At 32.9% G+C, this 23,264-nt stretch overlaps 1 protein-coding gene across 23 annotated transcripts in view; it reads right to left on the reverse strand.

Moving 5' to 3' along the window:
- The window catches only part of ADGRL2 (adhesion G protein-coupled receptor L2), a gene marked incomplete at both ends in the record, with an annotated part of 145,827 nt that overhangs the window by 59,100 nt on the left and 63,463 nt on the right, over positions 1-23,264 (reverse strand). For all 23 annotated transcript variants that reach the window (XM_084241754.1, XM_084241753.1, XM_084241752.1 and 20 more), the window contains one exon: positions 19,071-19,284. In XM_084241754.1, the coding sequence (XP_084097880.1) occupies positions 19,071-19,284 (214 nt within the window). The remainder of the gene's footprint in view (positions 1-19,070; positions 19,285-23,264) is intronic.

Consider the following 23,264-nt stretch of genomic DNA (forward strand, 5'->3'; position numbering starts at 1 on the left):
TCAATAAATAAACAAAAATCAGGCAACCTGTATCAGCAGTTCAACAAAAACTTGATGGGAAAACACTTTTATTAAGCTTTTATCCAAAAGGCTGCTATCCCATTTATCAGTATGTTGAAACTGGAAGTTCAAAAAGCTACAGCCTCCACAATCATTTTGTATGAGTATTGTGAGAAGAATTTATATTTACCATTAATTTGCATCTCAGAAACAATAATTTTCCTCAGAAATTCTACATTAATTACTAAAATAAGCACTTTGAAAAGGCAATGCTGGTTTGCTAGAAACAACTTTTTATGTATTAGAAACCTTTGAAATTCCTTGCAGTTTTTACTGGACCTTGGGGTCAGTTTAATGCAAATTAGGCTTGACTCACTCAGAGCCTTATTAATCCAGTACAAAATCTCTTGTTTGCAGAAATGCACATTCAACATAAATGTGCTTGCTTTTATTAGCAAAATAAGAAGTATTTATTTACAAAGCATGCCACTGAGACTAAGTTTCATTCACAGGGTCATCAGGTCTAACTACTTAATGAAAGGAACAAGGTAATTTAAGTGGGGATAAAAACTATAAAACTTGAAATATTTAAAAAATATTGCTTCTGTGTCCGAATTTCCAAGACCTCTGCTTTTAATAATTCAAAAAATTATTATGACCTGTATCAATTAGGAGCAATTATTTATAAAAATGTTAACCTACAACAGTTTGCACTTGCAGAAACTACCACATTTTTAACAAGGGAAATGGGAAATCGCTATGGGATGCCCTAGTTAGATTAAATTAGCAAGAAACTTGTTACCAGACCATATAAAAGACACATCGTAATAAGACATGACCTTGCAGAGCCTTGGAGCCAATCTGTGATGTTTTTCCTTCCTATAACCCTTGCTAATTATCTGCAAAGTTATAGACCCTTTTGTCGTGGGTTATTTTTCTTGAAATTGTGAGGGGATTTTTGGTTTCTAAATATTTAATTAGTCTTGTTATGATATGAGAATTGTTGCACATGCCAAGCATTTCGATTCTTATACTCTCTTCCTTCTAATTATCCTCAGATTTAGATTGGTCATCCCAAATCTTTTTCCTTTTGTAATTATTTACTTCTCAAAGATCATTCAGCGAAGAAATATTTTCACCCTTATGGCTCTTCTTTTCCACAAATGGCTTTTCTGGTCCGTTAATTACCCGCTCAGAGGATTAGAGTTTGAAATAATGCAAAAGAACTTACAACTAAAAGGAGTTTTAGAGGGCAAAACTGAGTAAATTAGATTTCTGTTGCTATTTTAAATTCACCTTAAAAATTACTCCCTTGTTTTGGATATGATTTTGATAAACAGGAAAATTATGCCATAAATATTTTTTAAATCCCAAATTGCCTGATGGAGTGTCATTTGGTTAGTATTGTAAATCTCCATATATATAAAGCGAATGGATTTCTTGTCCAATTGATATCTAACCTAATTTCCTCTATTCAAGGTTTCATACTTTGTAACAGCACAGCAACAACTGTTCACAGAACTTCCTATACAAATCAAACTGAAAGCACAGAAATAAAAGCTTAAGACTTTTTGGTAGTACAGCCTCCCACATCCCCCCATCTATGCAAAACTATGACAAAATAAAACTACTTGTTGAATTATTTAATCAATTTGAAGTTTTACATTTTAATTAAATTAAATAAGCACAACAATTTTAAGTGCTTAGTTTTCTTTTATTAAGAGGCAAGAACACACTTTACCCAAAGTGAGTACTTTTGGTACTAAAACCTTTCATAACTAGCAGGACTATTATTCCCTTATCAAACTTATTTTTTCATCTAAATACAGTTTTTTATTATTGTTTTTATTTTAAAGTAATTCGTTTTCCTCATGGAACTTAGAAAATTGTTAAGTAATAAAATGTGTTATATTCACAGACAAATATGTAGGAATGCCTTGTGTAAAGGAGAAGAAAGCATGTTTATAATAATATAAACATCTTAATAATATAAACAGAATTAACAGATTAATGATGGGACTCAAGGATATACACAGAGTTAATATTTCTTCAAAGGGTCAACTAAGTGAAAACACAATCTGAAAACAAAATGCTATCTGATAATTCTGAAAGCCATGAATCTTTTCCATTAGCTAGCTAGTTTTAACTTTGTGCCCCCAACAAATCTGTTATCTATGCTTCCCTTACATTGTTTTTCATAACCTAGAAAGATGGATTTAAACTGAATTCAGACAGAAATTACTATCAGTGTACACATCTTGAACTATTTCTTCCTTAACATGAAGATCTATTTGAAACATATTATGTCTCTGAGGTAGAGCATTTTCAGAGCTTATGTCTCTAGGCTATTTTTCTGAGGACAGTCTTTCAGCATTCAGCGGTGCCCTTTCTACGCATACCTAGGACTAGCAACTCCTCATTGTATACTTGGATAAGAGAGAGAAGCACACACTTACAGTCAAGAGGAGGTACAAAGAAAGTTAACACATAAACTATGCAAGCCAAATGGTATTCAGTTCTTTTGATTACCCAAACCTGAAGTGATCGATGCCTTTTCCCTATGGCAGGAACTGTCTATGTAATTATTTTGGCAATTAATTATAATTTTCTTTGTGGCACATCTATATTTTGCATTTTAGTTGTCATTAAGCCCACCAAATAGCCTCTCTGTTTAGAATGAAGCTATAAATTCCTTGTTTTTGTTTATATTCTTTTCTAAATACTAGTAAATACTGCTGGGTACTTTACGATAGAGGTCTTATACAGTGAACGTTCAGGAAGGATGCTAGTTTTATATATTCAGTCGGATATTGGTAGCTTCTTTAAAATTCATTAGAATTACTAGTCCTGTTCACTGTAAAAAGTGCTCCCTCAATGAACACTTTCTAAATTGGAATTCACCTTCTTCTATATTTTAGTCAGGAATTTTCACAAAAGGAACAACACAAAATATCCTGTTGATAAATACTAGTTGTTATGTCCTTTATAAAAACTGCAGAAATCTTGTACAGATGTTTACCTAACTCTTCTGTAAGACAAGAGCTGAAAAACAAAAAAAGACAGAAAGCTGGAACCACAGAATCTTGGGTCATACCTAGTAGTAGTAAGAGCAGGTGTGGAAGGCTAAAACAATCCTTAATACTCATAATCTGAATATAAATAATCAAATTCACCAGAGATTTATAAAGAGATGGATACTTTGTGGTTCATACTCACTCAAAATTAATGGAGTCTCACCTGACTGATAAATACATGGCAAATTTCACTGGCTTACTTCTGATAAATCAGAACTCATCTTTAATCATGACAAAATATTCATAATCTAATCCTTTTATCAAATTGACTATCACTTCAGGAGTCTCATGTGTTTTCACAATTAAAAACCCCATGTTAGCTGTATATAATAAGACATTACATTTGATGCAAATCCGTTTCTATTGAAGTAAGTGCCAAGCTGACAGCAGGAAGTAGCTGATAACGAAGCAACAAGGTATTGCTGATAGCATTCTGGATAACTTAACACCTACTCATAAGCATTCAGGTTTCAGTATCTTACAAAGTATGCTTTAAAAAAAAACACAGAGATGAAGGAAAAGTGTCCTCTTACTATATCCCAATCACAAAAGCAAAAAATTATCTTTAAAAAGATAGATGGATACATAGGCAGGGAGGAAGGGAAGCAGGAAGGGAAAAAAAGAGAGGGAGGGAGAATGGAAGGAAAATTTTACATCCACCTGTGATTCTGGCACTTAAAACAGCACCCGAGGACACTATCAGTTGCTATTCTAGGTATAGAAATATTTGCAGTTCCGGAAGCATAGTAATACACTAAATGTACCACATTCAGGCAATATTTATGCAAAAATAACAAATGAATATAAATTTATATATTACTGTCCTGTTATAAAAGGAGCAAATGCATTATATATGAAGGGCTTACCACCCTAAGTGATATTTTCCATATTGACATTAGGATTTAAGCAATTTTTTATTTTTATTTTATTTTTTTAAAGATTTATTTACTTATGCATACAAGAGCTGGGGTGCAGTCCAGAGGTGCAGTGGGTGAGAGGATTCACCAGAGACAGAACAGGGAGCAAAACAAGTGGCCTGACTGAAGTGCACTGCTGAGAGGAGCAACAGGCAAAACAGGAGAGGTCTGCTCAGTGGCTGCCCATAGCTTGATAGTGCTGAGACTTAATCCCTTGCACCACTAGGGAGACCCTCAATTTTTTAAATATAGTAGTTTTATAGTACTCTTACATAACTGTGAGAAATATAAGAACAAAAATCTATAAAAGGCCTTTCCTCTTTAGCCTAAATACAAGAGAATTCTCAATGCCCAAAAGGAAGTAAAAAGCTGGTGTAAGGCAGCACATTATAGAAAAAAAATTCAAAGGATGAGGACAGAAGTCATAACAGATCTCCTCAGTATTCCCTCAACATTCATTATATTATTTTCCCTTCTTCATCCATGTTTGCAAATTTACTGTGCTGAAAGATTTGGTATCATAGTAATTTCTGTTCATAATTCATCTTCTTCACCAGACTGCATCTTTAAGGGATTAGTTTTAAGAATCTCTGAATCACATGCAGTTCATAATGTTGTTCCTTATCCTAAAATGTACTAATTCCATAAGCATCAGCCTGTAAGCTTGTAAATATGCATATATTCATGCCAGTTCATAAAAAGTTTTAGACTGGCACATTAGTATGCAATTATTTGGTAGCATAAATCAATGAAAGATAAGTATCAGAAGCCAAGCATAGTTTCATAATCATATAATATAAGCAAAGTTAAAACGTTTCTACCTTACACAATTTAAGTGGTGAGTATAAGTTTTTGAAAATTATAATGAAGGCAGACAACTTCCACTCTATATTATACACCTAGCCTAAATTAGCTTCCTATCAGTAACTTGCCTGAAAGGCTCAGTTCCTCGTGACCCATAAAATGTTAGGCTCAAGAGCTTTAAATACCTCTAACACCATGTACAGGTTTGGGAGTACAGGGCTGTGTGCTGTGAAGTGGCAACACCATCCTACTGAAAGCTAATGTCCCCTCTTAGGCCACAGATATAAACAGAGTAAGCAAGTTAAATAATAAATTACTAGGAAAAAAACTTTTCATCACTGAGTTTAAAAAAACAATATATACCTACCTCACTGTACTACACACATTAAAATATAATAAGGTATTTTAAGATTTTTATGTTTTATAAGTTATAACTAAAATCTGAGATTATCTTAATTTAAAGGGGGTAAAATTGTGTATTTTCTAGCTAGAGGATCTTAGAATTATTTTAATTTAAAAAAATTCAAAACAGAGTAGAACACTTAAACATTACATATTGCATGTTAGGAATCATGCTCAATTTATTACATGTATTTGATATGTCATTATTAAAAAACAGAAACACCAGACCTTGCCACTGCTCTTATCTTTGACCCTTCAACTTTTCCCATTTCAACAACCTCATTAATGTCAAAATGCCATCAGGGCATTTGCCCACTTGGAAATCTCAACAGCCCTGGCATGGCAAAATCTTTTAGGTTCACTTAGTAGTGCTTTCATTTTGTATTCAGTTAAAAAACTCATTAACAGAGTTACACAGATCAGAGTTTTTACCTTTACTAAAGAAAAAGAGCTGCAAGATAAACTTTAAAATGTAAAATGCCGGGCCTCCCCAGTGGCGCAGCGGTTGAGCGCTGGGTTGCGAAGCTGCCCGCAGCCTCTGCGGCGCCAGTTCGATCCCCGGCTGCTCCCCAGCCACTGGAGGAGGGTCCCACATGGCGTGCAGACCTCTCCTGCCGCCCGCTGCTCCCCTCAGCAATGTACTTTGGTCCTTCTGCCTGCTCTGCTCCCTGCTCTGGCTCTGGTGAATTCTCTTACCCTCCCGTGCTTCTGACTGTACCCAGTGCATGTATAAACAAAAAACAAACAAACAAATAAATAAAACAAAAACGTGTCTATAAAAAAAAATGTAAAATGCCATTTTTATACCTGAGTTGGAAAATTTTATCACTTTAAATTTATTTCAGTTTTTAATTGCCAGATTTCCATAATGTATGTAACTGAAAGTATTAACAGTACTTGAATTTATATTTAATGTTAGCACTTTTCGTAAGTTGGGTGACAGGGTAAGGACTTTGAGTCGCCCATCATTGAGAAGCTTAAGGCACACTTAGAACTATCACTGAAGCCAGGAGGAAAGTAGACAGAAGAGTGAGAGAGGTCCAATGCAGTTGCAACAAAGGCCCAGCAAATTCCTCCCTGGAGGGAGCTCTGTAGTTGGGAAAGCACTTCAGAAATATCTAAAAATGAAGCACTGGATGAGGAGGCCAAGCCTTTGTACTGGGGCATTCACTGAGCATTGCCTCTGGGAAAAAGGGTTTAAGATCCCTTCAGCCTATGGCAGTTCCTGGGCAGTAGCTCACTGTGAGCCCAAGAGCAGGCAACTCCCTTGGCAGCTGGTGGAAAGCAAGCCTGATGCTGAAGGGCATACCACAACAGCCACCAACTACAATGCTGTAATTTTAAAGAGTTAAATTAAATGAACTGCTTTCAAAAACAGCTCTTTTAATACTACTTCTCATTTTCATGGTTTTTATTGTATTTTATCTTCTTGTACAAAGCGACATGTCAATCCTGTTTACTAAGCGATATTCAATGAGTTTCCTATAGAGCAATGAACCTTAACAGGCAGCTTTTAATTGGCCCACATAGGAAACCACATTACTATTAATTCCACAGCTACAGCATAAAATAAAACCATTGCTTCTCAAACTCAGAGCAATTAGACCTCTCGGCTATTTGGCTAACTCTGCTTCATGATACCCAATGCAGTTAATTATACTTTTTGATGTTAATAGTCTCTGTCAGTCTCAAGCATAACTTCCCTTTGATGAATATTTAAATTATATTTGAATAAAAAATAATCTTGGTTACATTTCATATTCAGTAATCATCACAGCTTAATAAAAGGTCTACTCATAAAGAGTTGAAATAAATGGCAATGAGCATATAAAGGTCCAAAATCAACTTATCAGATAGTATATTTGTAATGACCATTATCTATCTATTGCACATACCTGCTTACAGTATATATTTTTAAAAGGTATCTATTACTCACATAACAACCCACAAATTAATTGCAAAAGTTACTTATAAACATTCTTTTAAATTATATACAGAATTACATGAATTAGCAATGAGGAAATCATAGGGCGGAGTCAAAAGATAATTTAATGTATGGGGAAAAAATACAAATTATAGTATGTCCCAGAAAAAAAATCAGCATGCATTCTCTTGCCTCCTCTGGCTGAATTGTTTCCTTAAGTTCCAAGAGTAATAACAAAAAGTATTTTCTTTTATATAAATTTTCTGATAACAGATCTTACATATATACCCTACAAATATAACTAAAAAAAGTAACTTAAGTACTTTTGTCCACTCAAAAATTATAATGGGAGTAAGGACTGAAGTGATAGTAAAAAAAAACTTCCAAGAATGGGGAAATGGAAAGAGAGGGAAGAAAGTACAAAAGCAGAGTCCATTAATATGTCAATAGTTTCTTAAAGTCTTCTCTAAAATCTTAGTTTAATATTTTCTTAGTTTAATCTATATTATAAGATTTTACACCAAGACTATGTTATAAACTGTGAAAATGGGTTTTTCAACCTCAAATCTTCTACTAAAGGAATGTTTTCTCATTTATCTACTTAATTAACACTTCTTAATAAATAAATTGACTTCTAAGTTCTTAATTTTCCACTTTTTTCTCCCAAATCCTGTCATTAGAATAAAAGGGAGACACAATAAAATAAAATGTAAGAACGTACAATGAAATATCCTGATATATAAATATCAACTCTGTTATAAATTTAAAAATAATAAGAGGGTTCAAATTTTGTGAAGTTTAAAACATCAAACTCAGGGGGACTCCTTTAAGGAAAAAACAGAAAAATTACAAGAAAATCAGGTGCCAAAATGAAGGCATTTAGAAAACAAATCATAATAAAGTTTTAAAAAATCAACAAGTAATACAAGTAACAAAACCCAGAAAACTAAATAACATTTTAATAAATTAAAATAAATAAACCATACATAAATAAATAAATCATATTCTGCGATTGCTTTTTTTTTTTTTTAAAGATTTATTTATTTATTTATATAAGCACTGGGTACAGTCAGAGCGCGGGAGGGTGAGAGAATTCACCAGAGCCAGAGGGGAGAGCAGAGCAGGCAGACTGACCAAGTACACTGCTGAGGGGAGCAGCGGGAGGCAGGAGAGATCTGTCGCGCCAGGCCGCGGGCAGCTGTGCAACCCAGCGCTCTACCGCTGCGCCACCGGGGAGGCCCTCTACAAGTGCCTTTTTATATAACAATTTTATAGTGTCACTTTCTACAATTTTGCCTTTCCTTTAGAACAGCTGATGAAAATTTGGTTTTATTATACATAAACTATGCACCGATAACATCTTCAATATTCACGTTTGATGAATTGCTATAGTCTGTGCCTCACAAACACATGTATTCTGATAAACTCTGCTTTATATGACACTCACTAGAAGCAGGGGAAGCACAGCACAGCAGTAATTGCAAACACTACATTTATTTTATTCTCCCCGTACTACATGTTTTCCACCAAGAATATATAGGAAAGTACGTATTTTTTGATTAGCTATCTATGAGAACCAAAATCTCCCATTTACTGTTCTACACATTTAATGATTCCACAGATTAGCTTCTAGCTCCACACATTTCAAACACTATTTCTCTACCACTTGCCACATATTTCAGGTGCCATAGGACATATTCAAATTGTAATATGACATCCGGCCTTACACATTTTTTTCATGAGCTATAAGGCAGTAAAATGAGTAAAAAGAGTATTTCTAAAGGCCATTTCTTCACCAGAATAGCTAGCAATAACATGAGTGTCTGCAAACCTCCTTAAAAAAAAAAAAAAAAATCACTAAACCAAAACTGAATTTACCACCAATTGAACTCCACTTATCAGAATCCCAGAATGCTCTTAGCAATTCTCTTCCAACCATAAATGAGAGAAAGTGTAACAGAGAGGCAGAGAACGAATTCAAAAACCTTAAAAGATTGTGCTTAAATATTCTTCAGCAAATTTCACAAAATCATATAAGCCTGTGAACATGTTGTTAGGTGCTCTAACAATATCTTAGAAAAGACTGATGTTTTAAGATTCATTAGCTTCATGGCAAACTGCCTTTAGGAAAAAAAGTAATATTTTCACAAATTATAGGTGAGTTCAGTAACAATGACAGAATCGTGGTCTGGAAAAAACAACTTGAAGTAAGTGACACTCATTTGTGACAACTGGGGAATGTGTTTAGTTGAGCTCTAAAATCACGTTTTCTTTAACAGCATATGGCATGTGAAGACACAGGCAAACTGTGACATGTTTTACATGATGTACTTGATTTATGCAAAATATATATTAAGATTACAGTATCATTCATTTTGTATTTCTTCACAACCAGATTTTTCTTTGCAAACAGCAATAAAAACTATAACTAAATTGCAATCACATATTTAAAGAAAATATACAGTAAAGTAAAAAAAGTTATAAAAATACGTATGACAAATATAAATCAGTGAAATATTTTCAAAAATGTAATTATAAGAAACCACAATCCTTACGCTTATATAATGCAAAGTACTGATACTGCTGTTTTTATTATTACTATTGTTGTCAATATAGCCCAAGCTTGCGATTTCATTGTGATATATGAAAAAATTAATATGGTCATAATAAATGACAGTTTTAAGGTGTTTCTAAATAATTTAAAATCAAGTGTTTTTCTCTCTTCATCTAGTAAAATTAGTCATGAGTACAGTGACTCACAACTGCTACCCTGCTTATGAGATAGCAAAGCAGAGCTTCTAAACTACTAGTAAGAAAATAAGGATTTGGAGTAAACAATGACTAGAGAAGTTTTCCTTATCAAATAAAAACATGCACTTCTGAAAATTTACTTATAAATATCAATAAACTGATTTCATTCAAAATTATTTTCAGTATTATTTATTACATAATAAAATGTATTAAATAATAAACATTTTAGAAAGGAAAACATAAGTAGACATATTTTCATCCTACAACTTCAATTAATGTATCAATTTGCTTGATAAAGACACCAATATGAAGTTGTGCTACATATGAAAACAATTCCAAATTCTTAAATGAAGCTACAGTTCATAAATTATTCTTCCTTTTTTATACTGATAGAAATTACCATTATATTACATTTCAGTAGCATTTTGCCTATGAGGTTTTGGTGGGGAAAAAGAACCAGGAAAATAAATCCAAAGGGAAAATAAGCACCAAAACAGCAAACAGCACCAAAACAAATCAAACTAGCTACACAAAATGATGTACTTTGTTTTCAAAATTAGTTTTGCATAAGCACATCTAGTAGCTTTAGTTAGTGAATTAACACCTGATCATCTAGTACATTTTAGTGATATGTCTAAATCTAGACTTGTTTTCTGTCAATTAATTTGTTGAAGTTAACTTTGTAAATAGAAACCATAGGTTTAGTATCAGTAGGGAATGTTGTAACTAAAAAAATACAGGGAATATGAAAATGAATGTATTAGAAATATCATTGTCATCTATAAGAGACATCAATCAAATGATAAAGCTAGAATTAGCAACACCTAGGACTATGAAAAAGCACTATGAAAAGATAATTATAGAATTCTGAAATTTATGTCAAAAGAATGCTCATATTCACTTTTATTTTTTTCACATTCCCACTTTAGTTTCAAAAATAAAGACAACTTCTAAAAATAAAAACTGAAGCAAAATAAAGTTGAAATGAGTTATGACTTTGTTTTAAAAATTAATTTCCCTTTCCCTCATCTAACCACTACTTGTATGAAAATAAAATCAAATTCAAACTCTTAAAGTATTCAAGCCTCTTAATTTCACTAAATAATTCTAGGGAAACACTTAAGATCAGCAATGCAGTGCCCACAGGGATAAAGACCCTGGCTTTCTTGAACAAAGGACATTAATATAAAGACAAAACACCACATATTAATAGGAAGTACCAGTGAAAATCAGCAATTCACACTTGCATTCTACGTCTTCATTACCTAGTAAAATTATTTTACTAATTTTCATTTGAAAAGGAGAAACAGAGGACCCTGTAGGGAAGAATCTTTGATGTGACATTGTTTATAGTTTTTACATTTGATAAGCAGGGTCATACGGGATATTTAGATGATTTGTCTTCTAAGTCATTTTATAATTTATTAGTCTTTCTTGCACACTAAATGTAAATGTTTAATATGGTTCATGTTTATTACTACCAATAGTCTCCCCTTCCTATAATGAGTTTTGGTTTATGCCCATCAGTAAGTGACATGCAAAGTATGTGTCCAATTAGATATACCAATTAGAGCTTTAATGGTTATTTATTGCTGTGCTAAGGTTCAAGAGTCTATACTAGTAACCTCTCAAATTCTTGGCCAAAGAGAAGTGCTTATAATCCAGTTATTTGTCTTGAAACAGTTCAGCCAAGAGCGAAGAATTAGTGGAAATCCATCACCTAACAAAAAATAACCTAAGTACCTCACACACAGAAGATGGGTTAGCAGCATGTGAGTTATTTATTTTTCCCCAGATGTATTTCATCTTAATAGACAAATGGGTGATAAACCTGACAATACAGACAGATAACAGTACTTGAAATAAACAGGATAAAGGAAAGAATGTAGTTTCTCAGAAATGGCAGGCTAAGAGCCTGTTAACAGGGACACTGAATAAAAATGCTAAGCAAGAAAAGTGTATCCCTAATCAGAAAGCATTTATAATAATGCAAGAATTAAAAATACCAATAATCCCCTAAAATGTCACAAAACATCAAGTTGGGTGAAAAGACAGATTGGCCTCAGCTTTGCCTCTTAAAACATACTAATTATAAGCCAGGGATAGGGACATCTTAGTACGGTAGGTTTCAATTTCATTGTTAATTAGGCAAATAATTGGCAAATCAATAAAACTTGAAAAAAGTTTATCATTACCTGTTAAGAGATCAGGAAACAAAAATTGAGCAACAAACTTTTTCATATTAGCTCTCTGACTTGGATACAAAGTTTCATCATGAAGACAGAGGGATCAAGATAGAATTTGAGAGGGTTTGTATGTCAAGGAGAGCATATCCCAGTGAAATCTATAATCATGAAGTCTGCCAGAACACTGACAGAACTGTGACTACACATTAATATATTTTCTTGATTAGAATCTGAGAGTTTCCAATCTTAATCAGTTTTCAAAGGAATGGTGTGTGTGTTTTAGTATCCTGTCTTTACATATTTTACATACTCTTAAAACCTATCAGTATACTTAATAATAACAGAAGTATATTAAAAAATCTAGATAGCAGAATTATTTAAGAATATTAACTGTTACTGAAGAATATTTTTTCCATACCACAAAGATTAAATTAGAGAGGTTCCTGGTATAGACAATTTGACACTACAGTCCTTTTGGCAAATGATTCAACCTTTATAAAGGTTCACAAAGTGAGAAGAGTGATCTCATGCTTCCAGTCCATCCAGGAGGTTCAAAAATAAGGAGAATACATATGCTGCAGTATGAACAAAGTGTACGAATGCACTGACAGGGGATTCACCTAGTGTAAAGAAAGGGAGTCAGACTATGATGTATTCCAAGTTCTTCTGCAGTTTAACAATCTGCTATTCAACAGAAGCAGAAGCTTGTGTTTTTTCCTCTCCCACAGAGGGTCCCTTGTTATGTGCCCCAACTAGTAGAACAGCTAGTGGAGAGACAGGGAAAGATCATTCTGCTTATGCCAGACTAAGACATATGTGGTCTTTTTCATGCAGCCTGAGGTTTAACTGCATGCTGGGAGCACACACTCTGCATTGTCTGTAATGTAAAAAAATAATAATAATAATAAGATAGGACAGAAAATGTGTATGCATATTCTGTGTACACACCTATACAATAACATATTTCTTCAAATTCTCACATACAAAAGAAATGACCTCTTGAATGCTGTTGAGCTACAAATGCTGAAAATATGTAATTATTATACTTTGAATAAATTGGTTGGGACAGACATAGGATTAGAAAAAAAGAAATTCAAAGAGAGGAAAGCTATCAAATAGTGTATAGGATGGGATTAAATAATCTGGCTCCTAGGTATTTGAGTCCATTTTCATCTTTTATGGAAAAGAGCTATACTCTGAAATAAATCTTGTCACTTACTTGATCTAATCAAAGTTTCCCAAGTTCTAGAAGCCAGATTTCCCCTAGGATAAATAACCCTGAACTGTACTCCTCATTTATAAATTGAGATCATGTATTTTTTTAAATTCATTTTCTGGCTCCCAGTGACAATGTTATTACCTAATTGTTCTTATCTATACAATGTTGTATGTCATTTTCTTGAATTTTATCCTTGAAAATCCTAACACATTCTTTTTTGAACTGCCTACACAGAATGAAAGTCTTCAATATCAATGAGAAAAAAAATGTATCTTTTTGATACTTAGTAAAGTATACTCCTGTACCTAATTTGGTTTATATTATACTCCTGTACCTAATTTAGTTTCCCTGATGTCAAACTTCTGCCCTGTTCCTTCCCCACCAAAATTTAAGGAGTTTAAAGATGTAATATAGCAGCCAAAAATACACTGTAACTTACTTAGTAAGAAATCTGATTAATGTTGTTATGAGGGTCTAGTTAATTGTTATCTATAAATTGGCTAAAATTTTTGGCTAAAAGTTTTAAAGGAACTAGGCTTGTTCCCTACGTTGAGGGCACTAAGATACTTTCCCTGGGGCAATTTCAATACAAAAAGGGTGGGGTGGGAGTGGAGCTATTTTTAATTCAAAAATAGCACAAAATAAACCTTTCCTATCATGGGAGAAAACTGAGGTATATATTCATATTAAATTTGGTTTTTAAAAGATTATTTTTATTTATTTATGCATATAAGAACTGGAGTGTAGGCCAGATGTGTGGGAGGGGAGGGTTTTTAAAGGATTCACCAGAAACAGAGTGGGGAGCAGAACAGGCAGATCCAGTGAAATACACTGCTGAGGGGAGCAGCGGGCGAGACAGGAGAGGTCTGTTGCGCCAAGTGGGTTAGCTGTATTATTTTTTTTTTTATAGAGGCATGTTTTATTTATTTATTTGTTTATTTGTTTGTTTTGTTTACACATGCACTGGGTACAGTCAGAAGCGCGGGAGGGTGAGAGAATTCACCAGAGCCAGAGCGGGGAGCAGAGCAGGCAGAAGGACCGAAGTACACTGCTGAGGGGAGCAGCGGGCAGCAGGAGAGGTCTGCGCGCCATGTGGGACCCTCCTCTGGTGGCCGGGGAGCAGCCGGGGATCCAGCCGGGGATCGAACCGTCACCGCAGAGGCCGCAGGCAGCTTCGCAACCCAGCGCTCAACCGCTGCGCCACCGGGGAGGCCCGGGTTAGCTGTATTAAATACTTGAGAACAGTACATATTACTCATAGAATCTCTTTGTATTGACGAATGCATTGATGCACATGAGAGTATGAATTAATACTCTGAAAAATAGGTCTTATCCATACATATTAACCTTTTAACATTGGAGAAAAATTAGTTCATACATACTTAATTATTTCCCTATCTCTAGGTCAATGTGCTAAAAACTTAAGGATATGTTATGAAGTATACTCTAAATCAAGGGGACAGTCATAAACCACATGGAAAGAGGACCTAAGGTACCATTTAGCCCATTGCTTTAAGAGGCTGACTAGATTGTGCCCAACTGCTTCAAAGAACCCAAACTGATAGCAAAATTCTAATTTACTTACTCATCAATACTCCAGGAGCAGTTGTTGAATTTTTGTTTGTTTTAATAAATTCAAAATTCATATTTACACTGAACTACAATTATATTCAAAGAGTGAAGCAAAAAAAACTCCAATGGTGATTATTTTTAAAAAGCATTAATATACATATCATTTCAGGAAAAAAATTCATTTCTCATTTTTTAGGGTATTATCAGTTAATAGTTTCGGTTATACACTTTTAAAGAAGCAATACACAGAAAATAGAGAATGAATAATAATTACTAATATTTTGACCATTACCACAGTCTGAATTAAAAGTTTATCTGACTCTCAACTGTTGCTGATGGTGTGGGAGGGGATAGAAAAAGCCCTGAAATACAATATACACATTATAATGGTACTGTAATTTCTTTGCCTGCTGCTATCAATATAATTTGTAGAAAGGGGGGCATGCAAATTTAACAGAAAAATTGTAGAGCTTTTATTTGAACATTTCAAGAAAAAGTTTCCTACAAAAATGTCTCTTTCTGTACTAATGAAACCACATTTTCAGATGATTGTAAATAAGAAAATCTCCAAATTATTAGGAGTTTGGTAAAAAAAAAAAATCACTCTTTTTTATAAATACTGACAGTATTTTTAAATTACAAAATAACTAGGGACAAGTATTCTACATACTCAGTAATTATTTAGTGATAACTCAGTTTCAAAAATATTGTCTACCTATTTTTCTTAGCTAATGAAACCAATAAATGTGACAGATTATAACCAGGTATATATAGAATAGAGTACTTATAAACTATTCCTATGAAAATAATTTTCAAGTCTTATAATACTGTTTTTATCAATGAAGTGTTCGGGTTTATATTGTCACTGTACTAATTAAATAATTTTATATCACCAATACAATAAAACATCTTTTCAATGGGGTTTTTTATATTTGGTTTTAGAGTTAACCCTTATTTGAACTGTCACACTACAGTACAGAAAATAATTGTATGCTTTCAGAGAATTTAAATACCCCAAAACTCTATTTTTTAAAGTATTAGAAAGGCAGCCCTGCTTTTACAGCATAAAGAAAATAACTTGCTATCTTATCTTGTATATCTCCTATAATATGTAATTATAATTATGAGCAGGCTTGTGTATTCTACAAGATATTCAACTCCACATTTAAATACGTAATCTGACAAAGATTAAGTTACCTAAAATGTAGAATTCCTCAATGTCATCTCTTTCAGATTCTTTCTGCATTTATTCTCACTGTTTCTTGCATGTCAGTCTAGTAAAAATAATTTTACATAATTCTTCACTTACTATTTCTCTCTGTTTAAATGCTCAACTCTTATTACTACTATTGAATAGTTGGATTAACACATAAAGAATGAATGAATGAATGAATGAATAAATGGTAAGTTACCGGGTTGTGTTTATTGTCTCCTTAGCTTAGGCATTTCCTGAATTTTGAAATACCACATGCAAATGATTGAATTGTAACTCAAACCATTATAATTTTACTACAGTACAGAAGCCATTTTTGCAAAGAAGGTAATTATAAATGGTAGCTTGTTTCACAGGTCAGACTTCAGATCCTACACAGTATGTAAGGTTCTTATTAAATTTAAGTAGAAAAAAATTTATCAAGTAACATTTATGTAAATAAGATTGCCTTAATTCTTAAAAACTACCCTTTAAGAACTAAGAATGAAATCATTTTGATGGAAATCTTTCCAATGTAATGTGTATGTTCTTTGCTTTCTTCATAATATCTTGATCAGTATCAACATTAAAAAAATTGATTACAATGTTGTACTATCAATAAAAATATACTAGTTCATATTCTGTGAATTTAGGACTTTTATAACTATTTATACAAACACTCTTACGGTATGGATACTTAGAAAACAGGTTTTCCATTATTTTCTTTATCATTTGGTGATATTAGTGCATCCAAACTAACCAGTCTCCACTCTAGAAATTTTTTTTTAAATCTACTCTGAGGTAGGTAGGCAATAAGCCACAAAACTACACAGAGCATTGTGTCCAGAGGGTGAGAAAAGGTCAGAGTAAAGGGTGAAATGAAGGCTTTGAATTAAAAAGAAAAGAATTTTCCTAATAAACAAAATATAAAAGCAATAATTAATTAAAAATTCTGTGATAGTCAAGTTTTACTTCAGATAGTCTTTATGTTCCAAGTCACTGGGATTGCTAGATAGGAAACTCTGGACAAGAGAGAGATTACTGTACTAGCTCAATCATAACTAACAACTATTTTAATATCTTATATATAAGGAAATTCTAATTAAGATGCCAAGAGTACCATAATTTAGAAGAAGAAAAAGAAAATGATGCCAAGGCAAAGGAAAAGCAGTATCTGTCATCAGGATTTTTTTATATTCTATCTTTCACATGGAGAAAAGTAATTGTCCAGTAAAGATATTTATATATTTTAAGATTCACAACACTTTCCAACATATTTTTAAATACAGAATTAACCAATGGTCTGTATATTCTCTCTCTCTCTCTCTCTCTCTCTCTCTCTCTCTCTCTCTCTCTCTCTCCCTTAACAATCACCCAACTAAAAGATGGCAAAAGCCTGGATACTTCACTAATTAAGATATATAGAAGGTGGGCCTCCCCTGGTAGCACAGCGGTTGAGCACTGGGTTGCAAAGCTGACCGCAGCCTCTGCAGCGCCGGTTCGATACCCGGCCACTGGGTGAGGGTCCCACATGGCACGCAGACCTCTCCTGCAGCCTGCTGCTCCCCTCAGAGGTATATTTCATCAGTCTGTCTGTTCTGCTCCCGCTCTAGCTTGGTGAATTCTCTCACCCTCCCACGCTTCTGACTGTACCCAGTGCTTGTTTAAATAAATAAATAAATCTTTAAAAAAAATATATATATAGAAGGCAAGTGAGCATATTAACAGATGTTCTGCAGGGTACGGCATTAGGAAAATGTAAATTAAAGCAGCAATGAGATACCACTACACTTCTTTAAGAATGGTCAAACTCTAAACACTGACAACACCAAGCGCTGACAACTGTGTAGAGCAACAGGAAGTCTCATTCACTGCCGGTAGTAATGCAAAATAGTACAGTCACTTTAGAAGCAGTTTGCCAGTTTCTGAGGAAAACTAAACACACTCTTCCACTATGATTCAGCAATTGTGTTCCATAAAATTTACCCAAATGAACAGAAAACTTCTATCTATACAAAAACTTTAACAGATGTTTCTAAAAGCTTATTGTGACTATAACTGCTGAAACTTAGGAGCAATCAAGCTGTCCTTCAGTAAGTGAAGAAACCAGTAAACTACATAAACTGTAGTATATACTCAATATGGAGTAATATTTAATGCTAAAAAGCAATGAGTCATTAAGTCATGAAGAGATACTGAAAAAACTTTAAGCCATGAAAGACATGGAAGAAATTGAGCTGGGTATTACTAAGTGAAATAAGACAATCTTTAAAGGCTAGAAACTGTATAATTTCAACTATATGATATCCTGGAAAAGGCAAAGCTATGGAAAGGAAAAGGATCTGTGGTTGTCATGCGTTAGGAAGCAGTATGAATAGTGGCACATAGGAAATTTAGGACTCTCAAACTATTCTGTGATACTACAATGGTGAATATATCATTAACAAGTTGTAGAAACTCATTAAAATGTTCAATGCCAAGAGTAAACTCTAATGCAAATTATGAACTTGGAGTGATAATGGTATGTAAAAATGAGTTCATCTATTGTAACAAATGTACTACCATGGTGGGGGATGTTGATTGCTGGGGAGCTTGAGTATCTGTAGGGATGGAGCTATGATTACTCTCAGTACTTTCAGCTCAATTTAGTTGTAATATAGTTTATTTACTAACAAAAATTCCAGAACAATTATTTCAAAAATACTGAAATTTAAACATTGTTGACTTTACAAAGACATTTCAAAATTTTGAAGTCTTTAAAACAAGATTACATTTGAAATATTCTTACTCTTTATTTTATGATATATGAAAATTAAAAATTATTACATCTTCCCTTTGATATGTCAAACTGTATAAAATGATACAGAAATTTAAATGCTGAAACTTACAAAGTGGAAATCTATAGTAGGCAAAGCCCATGTTTTAATAAAAATGCTGAGATATTTACTCTATCTGGCCACTTTGGAACTATTATATTTTTACTAATTTGGTTTTAGTAGCTAAAAAGGGATATTAACAAGAGTATTTACCTTTGAGTCATAATTTTGAAGGCATCTGGGAGGTAGCAGTCTGTATTCTCCATTTGAAATGGGTCAGCATCACAAATCTTGTCATCTGTTCGACCATAGTTAGCACTCTCAATCATGATGACATCACTGCCTGGACACCGCAGATCTATAGAATAACCTTCACAGGACAATTCTCGCCTAACTAACCCAAATGGTAAAGCTGCTCTGCTGAAACCTTTAAAATAAAAAAGAAAGAAAATGAAACTTAACTCAATTATTAAGTATATTATTTTAATAAGGCATTTCAAGTACTGTGATTCATGTCTATATTTGACATGTCCCACAAAATATATGTTTTTAAGTCATCCATTCACACAGTTACTACATAATTCTTTGGTCCTTTATTGTGTCAAGAATTTATTATTAAATATATATATATATATATATATATACACACACACACACAAAATATTTTCTGCATAACTTGGTCATAATCAGAAACTAAATCAGTCTTTTTAAGTAAATTCAATGAAACAGGAGAGATTCAAACAATGGATTTTTAAATAGTTGCACGTTATACAAATATAGAATTTAACAACTATTAAGGAAAACATTTCATTTTTTGTAAAAGAATAAAAGCTATGCTATACTTCTGGTCTTAAACTTTCTCAACATACATATATTAATTGTTGTTAGTAGCATTATCAAAAATAATTTATTTAAAACTGACATCAATGACCGAATCAGGCACTCAGAGATGCTTGCACTACTCCCATCGAATGCAACAAAACTGAAATACCCTGAAAGAGTAAAGTTCAGTCTTGTCATCCACAAAACGGTGATGGAACATTTGTTTCTTTTCCTACTTGTTTAGTTCTAAAATGAGACAGTATATACAGAAGTCCTTAATTAAAAGGTCTACATAAATTTATGTATGATTTGTATTAGGCACAGTGTTAACAATTACTGTTTATGAGTTCTTGCAAAAGATTCCCAAATGAAATGAAAAACTAGAATACTGTTTTATTCAAAGTTTTCAAATGGTCCTATAAAGGGCACTGAACAAAGTCCAAAAGGAGAGAAAACCAAGAAGAGTCAAGAGGAATCATGTGTGAGAAGTACATTTACTGTTCTGCTGGGTTGACTAGTTAACTATGATTAAAACATATAGAAAAGAAAACTAAATTATCACATTTTTTAAATTTCCATTTCCTAACCTGTTACCATCCTGTTAATAAATACTAGCAGTAATTTTCTCTTTATACTTTTAATTACTCTGCATTGTATGAATTGTGCCTTATATGCCTTTTTTACAGAAAAACGCTGACATCCAGAAGTAAAATAAATGGTTTCGAGTTATAAACTTCTAGCTGAAGAGCTGGATTTTATGTCCAGGTTAATCTAATACCAAAATCTATCTTCTTTATCTTTATTACACAATGCCTTTCATTAATTCAATGAAATAGAAAGTCACCTGGATGAATATGTATCCTCTTTCTAATGTAAATAATCCTCCCAAAGGGTTATTGGGTTACACATTGGTATGATTTAGGAAATCGGTAATTCTCAAACTTGGCTGAACTCTCATTCCTACTAAGAAAACCAAAGGTGTAATTGGAATGGAGGAAGAAAAGAAAACAATTTGGGGCATGGAAATCTTCAGGGGACTGTGGTAAACCCAACCACAGTAGATCTTGACAAAGATTGCCTATCCTATTATGAGATAACAAAAACTATTTAGAAAGAAACACTATTGATAAAGCAAGAATACAGAAATGGACCCGGGCAAATGTTAAGACAAACAGCAAACAGGACAACCATTCAAAAAGCTATTTCTTTTCCAACAAGTTCATAACCTTTACATATATTATTGCTTTCAATCATTTCCTGATCCTGTACTGTACTGTACCACCCTGTACAAGTAATTTAGCTTAAACAAATATTCGATTTACTGAAAAATAATTTTTAGGCCTTCAGAAGCTAACATTTCTGTGGCAAAAGCTGTGAGGAATTTCAAACAAATGACATAAAATTTCAGAGCCCAGCCCATTCTAATGGTACAGATAATTTGCAATTAAATTCATTAATAAAAATTAGTAGATCATATTAGAAAATATTAGGAATATGACAATGTGGCATTTGGAAACTGATTTAAAGTTGTTATTAACCATTTTTACCATTTGTCAAGAAATAGAACTGTTTATAAAATAATACATTTTAAAGTGTCTTTTAATTTTTGTTGTTAATCTTCAGGATTCTAGTTATGATCCTAAGTAAATTTTCCTCTGCTTTTGAAAGAGATTTGAAAAGTTCAACTCAAAAAGATCTGAGATCTGAGAGGATTCTGAAAAAGTTAGTAAGAGTCAACCAAAAAAGTAAAACAAGGAAAAGAAAATGGCAAGAGCAGCACACTTTAATAATTCAGTAGACTTTTAATGTAGAATCTTCAAAGAAAAGATATCATGGTACTTAGGCTCTCACTGCACAGAACTGTATGAGTTCTTAACAGTGTGAAATGCTTTATCTACTGCTACGATGCCTACTATTTTAAGTCACAATTTCTCTTTTTAGGAAGTTCTTGCTCTCAAGCTGCTATTTCCATTCGACTTTATACATATCTTCATTAAAGGGGCTATCATTGCCCTGTGGTTACTGTGCATATTCAATCTTAACATAATACCTTCTCCAATGGACTGTGAGGACAGAGTTAATAGTTATGATTCCAGTGCCTACACTGGTAGCAATGTGTCTTAGCACTTAGCAATGTGTCTTCCATTGCAAAACCTGCTTCCCTTGGTAGTGAAAATAAAGACAGTGAGCATTAAGAAATAAACTATTTATAATCAATGAAAATAATTAGCCACCTTCAGGAAAAACAAAATATTTAAACTGCCAATTTTCATTGTCTAGATTCTGCTGAGGTTTGTCAGTGTTTCTGACAAAGACAAATGAGATACATATTTTAAAATTATTTCTGTTTGCAACCAGAAATCAATCTAATATATATGTGTATATATCAAGAGAAATGAAAGTAGTCATTATAATTGTTAACATTTACACAACTATGATGGCTCTGTGCTAAATGCTGTATATGGATCACTCTGCTTTATACTCAACATCAAAAACAACAAAAGGAATAAATAATGAAGTAGCTACTACTATACTATCAATTTTACAGAGTATGAAACTAATGCATCAAACAGTAATTCAGATCTCAAGGATTATTTCAGTTAATTCTAAACTCATGAACAGAAAATTACTCTCTAGCCAATTTGTTGATAACAGAAGATTTATTTTATAAATTTCTGAAAGTTTATAAAACTCTGAAAGTTACCAAAGAATGTTAGCAAATATGACAGGAAACAATCCTTATAAAGGCTCACAAAGCATAAAAACAAGAAAATTATGTGTACAAAAATGCAGAGATTTATACCATAAATATGGAGAACTACCCTGCTCAAAGCCATTTCAAGGTTCTAACAAATCCTCCCCCATCTACAATTCTAAACAGACAAGCTTTGTGATCGTGGTATTCCAACATTTTCAAGGAATCAATAATTAACAATTTTTCTTTAAAATATAAACACATTTAAATATATTAACATGGATTTGTTTTGTATATTATATGGATTATCAAGCTAATGCTACTCAAAAGTACTTGTGGGGAACAAGGTGAAGTTCTCACAAATCATGGCAGGGATCTAATTAAATGCTTAACGGAAGGAAGAAAATAAACACAGGTCAATTATGGAGCCAAAAGAAAAATTCACATAAAATTTTCAGGAAAAAACATAAATTTTGTGCCTTCTTTAACCACTTCATACAATTTCTCTGAAAACTTAAAGGGATATTGATTCAACCTCTTTCAACGACCATTGAACTTCAATGGAAGTTTGGAAAGCCAATTGAAATTAATATTCATTTTGAAAATTCAGTATTTTAACTATGAAAAGATGGAACAAAATTTATTCCTAAAAATATTTATTTGAGCCCATATTTGTACCATGGAATGACCACCTGCAACACTTGACATGAAGAAAGAAAGCATCATGGATCTGATTACAATTTCTTAATTACATTTTCCTCCTTTGTACATGAAGTAATTTTTGACTGTTTAAATGAGGTGTTTTAGGGCATTTAAAAAAAATAAATAACTTGCCAAGATCATACAACTGATCCCCAACCATGACTTTGCATCAGTGTTTTTAAAAAAGA

Source organism: Talpa europaea, assembly GCF_964194135.1.
Source record: "Talpa europaea genome assembly, chromosome: 9".
NCBI classification, from domain to species: domain Eukaryota; kingdom Metazoa; phylum Chordata; class Mammalia; order Eulipotyphla; family Talpidae; genus Talpa; species Talpa europaea.